The 10,703-nt window shown below is 41.5% G+C and overlaps 1 protein-coding gene across 1 annotated transcript in view; it reads left to right on the top strand.

Annotated features, from left to right (window-relative positions):
• Positions 1-6: 6 nt before the first annotated feature.
• The window catches only part of TGFB2 (transforming growth factor beta 2), an 81,137-nt gene continuing 70,440 nt past the window's right edge, over positions 7-10,703 (top strand). The window contains exon 1 of the mRNA XM_006022345.2: positions 7-389. Coding sequence (XP_006022407.1) covers positions 47-389 — 343 coding nt within the window. The 5' untranslated portion in view covers positions 7-46. The remainder of the gene's footprint in view (positions 390-10,703) is intronic.

The raw sequence follows: 10,703 nt of genomic DNA, 5'->3' as shown, positions 1-10,703 counted from the left end.
GGCGGGGCAGGAGGCGGTGGGGTGGGCGCCGCGGCGAGCCCCGACCATGCCCTGCTACCTCCTGAGCCTGCTCCTCAGCCTGGACCTGGCGGCCGTGGCGCTGAGCCTGTCGACCTGCAGCACCCTCGACATGGATCAGTTCATGCGCAAGCGGATCGAGGCGATCCGGGGCCAGATCCTGAGCAAGCTGAAGCTCACCAGCCCCCCGGACGAGTACCCCGAGCCCGAGGAGGTGCCGCCGGAGGTCATCTCCATCTACAACAGCACCCGGGACCTGCTGCAGGAGAAAGCCAACCACCGAGCCGCCACTTGCGAGCGGGAGCGCAGCGAGGAGGAGTATTATGCCAAAGAGGTTTACAAAATTGACATGCTGCCGTTTTACCCCGAAAGTAAGTGCATATATGTGTGTGTGTGTGTGTGTGCACGCGCGTGCCTATCTCATGTGTCCCGTCCCCCCCCCACCTCCACTGCCCCAAGCCTTCCAGGTCTGTCCCTCTGGCTCTCATCCTCCTCCCCAGCTCTTCCCGCAAGTTGCCTAGGCTCCTTCCCCCCCTCGCAGGGACTTGGCCCCTTCCCCATGGGCTCAGTTTCATCGCTTCCTCCCCACGCTTGCTCAAACTGAGCCCCTCCTGTACCCGAGCAAGCAAAGCCTCCCTGTGCCAGGGTTATCTTGTCACTCCCCAACCTCCAAATTCCCCCCCTCCCCACCCCTTGCCCTTTCCCAATGCCTCCAGCGCGAGCCCAGTGTCTTTCCACTGCTGTTGTTTCTCTTAGTGTGCCTGGATCGGGCAGGTTTCCATCTCCCCCTACGCTTAAGGGAAAGAAAAGAAAACCAGAATATAAAGGCATAACATTCCCTAGCTGCTTTGACTGTCTCTGCCTGCCCTCACCCCTCCCAGCACATCTGTTTGAAGACGGCAGCTTAAATTGGTACCCTAGGAAAGGACAGATGCAGGGACATCTCGCCAGTGGAGCAGAGGTCCTTTCTAGTTAAGGCTGAATTTCATTGCAGGTACAGCCCCCCCCTCCCCCCTAGCCTTTTTCCCCCTCCCTGATAAAGTCTCACTTCTTGGAAGCCCTCTCTGTCCCTCTGCTGTTTTTTTAATGACTCCCTGATGATACACACTACATTGTGCACAGTAAAAGGGAATAAATGTTCTGCGCCCGTATCTCACAGACTCCAGTTAGGATGAATAATAATCGTAACTGCATGCCCTTGCGTCTTGGTGTGGAGTTGAGCATTTAGAAAAAAAAACATAGGACTGCTTTAAAAAAAATCTAGACTGTCATGCCAAGGAAGGTTAAATACCAGAAGGAAGAAAAAAATAACTTCACCATGACTCTGTCCAAAACTCGGTTCCACTCTTCATTTCCCTCCCTCTCCTCACCCCCCACACTCCTTGATGCCCTATATACTTGCTGTTTCTGTACAGCACATACGTCTTGTTTAAATAGATAATGCAGCCATCTTAGTAACTTTATCCTAGAGTTTGTAATTGCATTTACTTTTCATTTATTTTTAGTTTAACAAGTTGTAGCACTGGGGCTTGCTGTGTCTTGCATGCGGTAGTCCCAGGATGGCAGCCAAAGTGTCTGAACCCCACTCACTGCAGCTGCCTTTCTTCTTCTTTTATTGTTAAATGACAGCATCAGGTACAGGACACCCTGGCAGCCAGAGCCATTTTATTATTGTAATTATGGCACCATCCATAAGAGCGATGATAAATACACTCCACCCTTGTTCCCCTCGGGGAAGAGAGGCTTTTTTTCATGTATGCGGGAGAGGTTCAGTGTAACTTGGAGAATAATGTGGAGACAGAAGTTTCCTTTCAACCCACACAGAAAGCTCTTGATGGTATTTTGGCGAAAGTCAGCACTTTGCTTTGAGACCCAATAGGTCGTGCCCTGAACACGGTAGCAAGCATTTACAAACAAAGGTGGTACAGAGTAACTCCTTGACACATAGATGTGACCCTGTAACAGAGGGTCTTTGAAGGTAAAGCGCAGTGGGTCCTGACTGCAAATCGGACTCTTCTCCCCCTACAGACAAGCATACAGAGGACTACTACTACCAAACTAAGCCTCTCACTTTCCAGCAAATTAAAATATCTGAGGTGTGTGAGGTGACTCATGTTGACAAAACGAGGATCTGTTTTTAAAATACTGACTGGCTGTGCGCTATGGTATCGGAGGTTTTGGAGGGATAAAGTAGATTGCAGGTATCTACCAACAGAGTGCATCAGAAGTTTGGGATCAGAAGGCCATTTAGCAGATCCAGTACTACTGTGCGAGTGCTGTTGCTAACATCAGAGTAAGTAGGTTAACTGTTTTTCCACTGCTCTCTAGTTATACTGGATTGAATGAACCTTTCCAAAAAAGACAGAAAGAAAGAAATTGCTCCACCATATTTTAAAGAAACAAATTGAAAGCGCAGCTTTGGCTGCTTTATACACTTTCTCCTAGGCTTCACTCTGAGGGGGTTTTTTTAACTCTGCATTTCCTGATCTGGTTGGGAAGACAGTGATAAGAAGGGAGAATGAGATCAATTTGAATGCTGCGAAGGTCAAAAGCTGCTGAGATGAAGGCATGGGAAAGATCAGTGGTTCAGTTTTTTATTTTTTACCACAACGTTGTTAGCATTCAGTAACTGACTATAGCCCAAGTATTACAAATATGCTCTAATTATACTCATAGTCAGCTATATATCACTACAGATTGCTGATAGGTCTTTGTGGGGCATTTTATAAAGTTCAGACTAAATATTTTTAGCGATGAGGAGATTTAAAAGGAAAACTATAAGAGATATTGTATATACCCTAAGGCATATTTTGTCTTAAATATTATCCTTGGCCAACTGTACTATAAAAATACAGTAAATATGAATAGAACTGGCAAGATGCCAATCTCCTGGGATGAATTTTAGTCAAGAAGGTATTTATGGGATATAAATAATACTGTGTCAACATTTAAAGAAGGGATCTGATTCGTTTTGAATTTATTCATATTAATCTTTTCACGTGCTGTTAGTTTAAGGCTCAAAGTAAAGTTATGCTAAGGTTTACTGATAGTTTGCACTGAGGGGGATAAGGGGCATCTGGCTGCTGCTTGCCAGTCCATCCAAGGTTTAATGACACATCAAGTTAGAATATATGTGGAAATTCAGTGAGTCACAGAAAACTAGATCCATAAACAATAGATTTCCAAAATTTAGTGGCAGGAACATATTACCAAGAAGTTTTGAAAAACCAAAAGCATTAGAACATTTGTTAGCGCAGGAATCCCTACTCGAATTAGATAATGAAAATCTAAACCTAATGTTAAATCCAGTCCACCTTCAGTAATTAAGTTGTTTTACAGACAAAAAAAGGAGATTGAATATGAAATCCAAAGACACAGGTTGTTAAAATGCATGAAAGCTGTGAATACAGAAACCACTATCTTTGCAGTTGCAAAGCATTAGTTTTGTTAAATGTGGGTTGTATGAAAAGTTCAATCTGTCGCTGATAAAGTTGATGAATGGGCAGGTTCTGATATTTAAAATGGTTGTTTATGTCAAGCTTAGTGATGATCAGCATTGCATTGATAGTTTACAGATAAAAATATCAACAGACTTGTAGCTTGTGAATCATACTACTGTGTATGTGGGGCAGTGCTTATAAAGCAAATTAACAACGTACATTTTCAGGGACTGAAAAGCATATTTATGGTTAGCACATAAGGGGCCCAGTTATGTCTGTCTTATTTCTTTTTTCAGGCAAAACTCCCATGATAGTGAGTTCGTAACAAATGACAGATTGCAAGTAAATGATCTTTTTGAGTTTTCTTTGATGCTTTTTATGGGGCTAAGAGTCTAAGGAATTAGTTATTTTCATTTTTTGTCATAGTTTCACCTGAATGTTAAGCTAATTTAATGCAGAGCAACCTCTCATGAAGTAAAGCTGTATTTTACACATCAGTTTTATGAGGCTCATTGATATGATTTATCTTTCTAGGAACTCTGTTGAATGAATATTGCTTTACATAAGACTGTCATATTACTGAGGATTTGCCTAATGAAAGAAAACATTATAAATTGGCTGGGTACAATGACATGCTTCTACTTTACCAACAAGGAGTTGATTTAGCAGTGGTTATATGCATGTGGGCTCCTTGTCTTCAGAGTAATTGGGTTACTAGTACAGAAGTGGCTAAGCTGTATGCCTCCCCTGCACTGATTGCATCATTACCAAATGTTAACAGCTACTGCTGTGAAGCTCACTTGTGTTTGAATTTAGCAGAGCAGAGAATTTAATCTTTTAGGATTTCCTATTTTGTGAAAAATATGGAAGCATTCTCAAAAGAACTATATTATTTTAAACCCTCCTAACTGTGTTGACCCTGTGGCCTGCTGGTAGGGCTCAGCTCACTACCCTGTAGGAGGGCTAAAGTTAGACTCTCCAGACATAGGTATTCACTTGCTACAAGGGGTTTGGAGTTCTGCACTGACTTTTGCTAGGGTAGAATTACAGGGAATGGCTTGGTGGTGCTTAGACATGACTGGATTTCTGAGAGTCGTCTCCTCTGACATGGTGATAAACAGCCAAGAATTGATAGATGGACTTAAAAAAGGGCAGGGTAGTTATCTGAACAATGGTATTATTTTTAGTTGTCATATGTGAAGAGGCATAATCAAGTGCCGCACTTCAGTTTATAAGCCGATCACCAGAAGAGTTTGGAAGGAAATCCCACCCCCCACCCCCCAACACTGTGTACATTATGGGTTTTCTTATGTACATTATGGTACATTATGAGACTGCATTATGGTTTTTTCACTTTTGTGAAGCATTGGGTTATTGGAAAGATCCAGAAGTAAGGCACTGGTTTGGGTAGGAGAAACTCAATGATTTGACTGGCAAGGTAAATTCTATGTGACTGTGTTTCTCAAGAGGAAGGAAAGGAAAAACAGAAGGCACCTATTAGGTACTGAGAAGGGTCTGATGACCCTCCATGACAAAAAAAATGTAGGAGCAAAATTTGCAGCCTTTTCTCTGTCCCTGTTCAGGTAAATCTCCTATTGCAGTCTATTATAAAAAAGACACCATCATCTTAGAGTCTTGTAATTAAATAATGGTTAACTTTCCATTACTAAACCTATACCCTCCCTCCTTGCAATCACCTACCAGTCTGGAGAATTTACAATCAGTGATACCTATTTTTAAATGTTTTTCTGTCTTCTGCGACTGAAAGACTAGATAGCAAGACTAAGTAGCAAAGAGAACTCACAGTCTGAGGTCTGCAACTGAGAGTGTACAGGTGGGACCCAGCACAGCCACATAGAATCTCACTGTCTGCAGTTAGTTGCAGGATCAGGCCTGAATGGTTGTAAAGGAAAATGATGTGAAATGCACAGGTTAAATACATTGAAAAATAACTTTGAAAAACTTTGTTTTTCCTAAAGCAGCAGGTGACTATCCGGTAGGTAATTTTCCGATTGTGGCTTGTATTTTCTTAAGGTTAATGGTATCCCTTTAAATTTGGGAGTCTTACTTTGGAGCTAAAAAAAAAAAAAAGAGGACTCCAGGATATATTCAGCAAGATGCTAAAACATGTATAGCTTTAAATATGTGAATAATCCTAAAAACCATCATGGTAACACATGTGCACAAGTAGTTTGCTGAATTGAGGCCTAATTTTGTTGGTCATTTGCAGAAGTAAATACAATTTGACAGCCAGGCAACTCAAAATCCTCCTAATGCTTTGAAAATGCAGTGCTAAACATCAGAACTTGCATAAAGAGAAATCTTTCTTTTTCATGGGGGAGGGGGGAAACTTTCTCTTTGATATCTGTTATCCCAAAGAGCCTGTTCCAGTTCAACAGCTTGTTTCCTTAGCCTATGCAGTGTCTCCTTGCTAAAAAATGTTTCCGGAATACAGATTAAGAGGAGACTCCCAATGCATCATGACAAAACAAGTCATTAGTGATGACAACACAAATGTTTCCATTCCTATCCTGAAACCATATGGCTATACATTTTTAAACAAGCAGTTTTTAGCCTGGGAATGATATGTTCGCCAGGTATTATTTTAATTTAATAATATGTTATGGATGCTTCAACAGATTTGTTTAGACTAAAAAGTTTGCTTCAGTCATTTGTTTAGAGAATGTTAGCATCCTGCCTACAACCACAAGCTGTTGTTTGTTTCTTTTTTAATCTATGATATCCACAAGTAGGTGCTTAACTGCAATATGACTATCAACTCTCTTCCTGAGATGGTCTGGCTTAAAGTGGCTACATTTCCTCTTGAAACAGCTCCCCCCAAAGCTGTCTCTGACATCCATGCTGTTACGTAATCATTGTGACCGAAACTCCAATGATGCAAAAATGCAGAAAAAAAACATGGTTGGCTGAGTAAAAGTATTGACTGGTATATTATATTTCAGCAAACACTGTAGCATCATTCTAGGCAAAAGGAAAATGTTGCGACTTTGACCTTGGCTCTGTTTATTTGGCTCCTTCCCACCATATCTAACCCACACTACACTGACAAATACTGCATCTGTCTTGACAGACTAGTTCACAAATAACCATTCATTCATAACTCAGAGCTGTCGTAAGAATCCCTATCTGTTGCTTAATATGATGATTGTGAATTTGAATATCGGCTTTGAAAAAAAAAGAGCCCCGCAAAACGACCACAAGTCCAGTCTGACTTTGCAGAAACCAAGAGGGAGGTCTTGCTTGAAAGAGGATACTGTGCTTTAAAAAAATATATAAATATATTTAAGAGCATTAAAACATCTGTTGTTGCCAAAGCCCAAATTGGAATGTTCTGGGAAAGAAAATTTAATTTTTAAATGCTGGATTCATTTCAGTGATGGTAATTTCAACACTTCCTGGGGAAAGTCTATCAGTGATCATTATATGCACACCAAATGCAGCAGTAAATCTGTCATTCTTTCCATTTCAGTTTTTCACGTCTATAAATGTGTTGTTTTCCCTTGCTGGGCTGTGTCAGTTTCTAGTGTTTTCACTGGCTTTCTCTCATTGGAACCCCTGCCTTGAATTTTAAAAGGCAAGCTAAGTGCTGCTGCAAGTTTCCTTCCCGTATTTGTTTGTATTTACAGTTAGCATTTGCAATTCAGAAGCTAGCTCAGTTTAGACAAGAGAGTTGGTATCTTATCTTTCTTAGCTCTCTGAGAGATAGGAACAAAACTCTTTTTTCCCCCGCTTTTCCCTCTAAACAGCATAAGGGATGCACTTAGCTCTCAAAAAAAAAAAATTGTACTCTGTCTTCCTCTACCTTTGAACAGCCTCAAGCTCAATGGGTCCTTGGTCTTGACTGAGGCCTGAAGGTACTACTTCCACATGAATGCTAAATTATAGTAATCAGCCTTCCTTTCTCTGCCAGTGGGCTGCTTTAACCTCTCTGCTAAGGCATCCCAGAACTGACCTACAACAGCTCTTTCCATTTTAGAGTCTGATCACTCCTGTACATATACTTACTAATGTGCTATATGAATTTCTGTTTTTGTGCTCTGGAGGAACTGTCTCTAAGGCCAGTCTGAAATTGCCAAACCACATGGAAAATTAATATCTAGCAATTTGCAACAGATTATGTCTTTTGAGTGCCCCACAAATATTAGAGAGCAAATCTCCCTTTTTAGATGCAGAAGAGTTGAAATACTGGCCCAAAGTAACAGAAGCCTGGGGCAGGCTACTTATCCATTTCCAAATACTACTTGAACACAAGAATGGGCAAGATGAGCAAAGCTGAGAGTCAGGATTGCAGTCCTGTAGTGTAGTAAACACAAAGTCAGCTATTTCCTTTGTATCTTAATGTCAAATTCTCTTGCTTATTGGAGATGGCTTTTGCTGACTTAATAACTCTGCCTTAAAGTTCTTAATGTATATACAGTTAGTGGAATCAGTAGAGACTAGGGACTAGATTGGTGATTCTTAACCAGTGTGCCCATGCACCTAAGGTGCTGTGAGATCCCCTTCCTTCACTGAAGAGCTTCACAGGATTCAGACAAAGAGATATCTGTAAAGATAAAGCGGCTGAGTTACAAGAAGCAGAGTGCCTCTGGGGCAAGTTATGCCTTTCCAAATTAGAGTCCTATTATTTACCCATATTATTGGGAAATTTATGGCCCGTGGGTTTTTTTTGTTCCTTTAGATGGTCCTGTATTTGTTGTAGTAGGGGCTACAAAGGATCTGCTGAGTCCTCACTTACCATCAGAGCAGCTGCACATGTAATGCAGCCTGGGCCCTGAACAATTCTGCCTCCACATGACTTATGCTGAGAGTGCATACTACTGATTTAGAGCCTGACCAAAGTTCACAGAAATTAGTAGTAAGCTTCCTTTTGATTACAAAAGACTGTGGATAAGGTCTTTGGTGCCTTGCCCTCTGTTTCAGAAATGCACCACTTTTTGCCAGGTATTTGAGGACATGTTTTAATAATGTGGCTCCTACCTTTGATGAATTGCTGTCAAAGACGTTCTTCAGTGCTATGCTTTGTAAAAGGCTTTAAAAATAAACAGCATGGTAGCTCATTGGTAGCTGCATTTGATAGCGGATGTCATCTGGTAACAACATATGGGAGCAATACGGCACAAGCAGGGGATTACAGAATGCAGAGAAATAGGCATGAGTTCATGCCCTGTACCTCTCAGGTATTCCACATCTCTGTGCCTAAAATAAACAACAATCTGGCTGTGAAGACTTTGCAAATAAACATATTGTAACCTATCTGTATCACCTTCCCCAAAGCCAGAGTTAGTTTAAAAGCAAAGGGCACCACATTTAAAAGCCTAGCAGCGAACAAGTGTAAAATTGACCCTCAATAGACATAGCAGAAAAGACTCCAAAGGCTGCAAATATGTATGTGGCAAATCTCCAAGCAATGGATTAGAAAGAAAGGTCAGGGCTAAGCCAACATGGTCTTTTTATATTATCAACAAAATCTTCAAGTCAGCTCTGGAGCTGGAACCAGGAGAGCAACTGCTAACAGTCAGCTGGTTGCACAGCTTAAACTGAATTTATAAGATGGAAAGCAAAGCAGTTTAGGAATAGAACCTTTTTTAATAGGCTGAAAGTGAATGCAGCTTTATATAGTGTCTCTCTTACTTCATGTCTCCCAGTGTCTGACAAAGGAGTGAGTTAAGTTTTTGGAGGTACCTTGTGATCTCGGTTATGTGGATGAAAACTTGGAGTAGCTCCATTTAAATCAGTGAAGTCACTCTAGATTTTTACTGGTGTCCTGGAGATTGGAATCTGTTTAGTGATTGTTGGGGCAAAGAGAATAATGCAGCTGGAGTTTTAAAAGAGCTTAAGGGAGGCAGGCGACCAGTTTCTGCTGAATTTCAATAAGATTTAGTTTTTTTAGGCCCCATTGAAAACTGTAGTCAAAGGCAGTAGATGGATGGATGGATCAGGAAAGAGGGTAATCTACTGAATGTACTGGAAATGATGGCCAGGACACAGTTTATTGCTTATTTTTTATAAGTAGAAAAAGGTATTGAAGTTTCAGCAGCCACCAGACTCAAGAATGAATGGGGCTTGTTTTAACCCGCCATTAAAAAGAAGACACCTCCTGAATGAATACCACTGCCATGCCACCCAGCTCATTTAAGCATTTAAGTCCTGAAGAGGATCTGGTTTCTGGAGTCTCAGTACATGGAGGCAGCTAATGTGCAGTCCTGAGTTAAGTGCCTAAGCTGACAAGAGAGGGAAGTGTACAGACTTATGCTATACTTATTGTTTCCTGTTGGCTAGTTCCAGGTAGCTCCCTGTTCAGTGTCTAGGCTCTCTGAATCTCTGAGTTGGAGGCATCTCTTTCCATTGTCTTTTTATGCAGGATTGGCTAGTAACCCAATTTCTCTGAATTGTCCTCTTGGGGGGCAGGTGTCTAATTTTTAAGTATGCTGAAGCCTAAGTTTGGGGTGCCTAAGGGGGTTGATCTGGATTTTGTCCTTAATGTTTCCTTTCATGTCATTGATACAAAAGTTAAATAGTGTTGAGCCAAGAATTAAAGCCTGTGGGACTTCACTAAAACTCAATAATGAGTCTATGTTTGCAATTTCATTTTGATCTATCAGTTAGCTAGTTTTAATCCATTTAATGTTTACCATGTTAATTTTTGTATTGTTCCAGTTTCTTAACACAAGTACAGTACCAAGCCAATTGTCTTATAGGGGGCATCTACACAAGAGGTTTATTGTGGAGTTGCTTAAGTAGCTCCATAGTAAAGTGTCTCCATTTACACGTGTGGAGCTACTAGGCTGGAATAAACTAACTCTACCGAAGGTTAGTACTGTCTGACATAAATACTATCTTATGGAGGAGTTATTTACTGTGCCACAAGGCACGTGAAGACAGTGACCAGGGATAGCTGGGGCAGGAGGGAGCTACAGTGCAGGACTGCCTGCTGACTAGCCCCACGGTGTAGCATCCTCATGCTCTAGTCAACCTCTCTGTCGCATGGGCTCCTGTCAGCTGGGGCTGCACTGCCCTGACTCGATGTGCTACTGTTTCAGGCACACGTGTAAACGCTGTGCCTGGGAGCAATAAACTCTGGCACAATGTGACGGAGTTTATTGTGTCACATTAATATTCACATGTAGACATGCCAACAGTAACCAAAGCATACAACATCAATTTCCTTGCTCAACCAAACTTGTAATCTCATCAAAAAAGATACCAAGTTAGTTTTACAGGTTT

Source organism: Alligator sinensis, unplaced genomic scaffold, assembly GCF_000455745.1.
Source record: "Alligator sinensis unplaced genomic scaffold, ASM45574v1 scaffold178_1, whole genome shotgun sequence".
NCBI lineage: Eukaryota > Metazoa > Chordata > Crocodylia > Alligatoridae > Alligator > Alligator sinensis.
The sequence above is the reverse complement of the archived record's forward strand: the minus strand, read 5'-3'. Positions and strand labels throughout refer to the sequence as shown.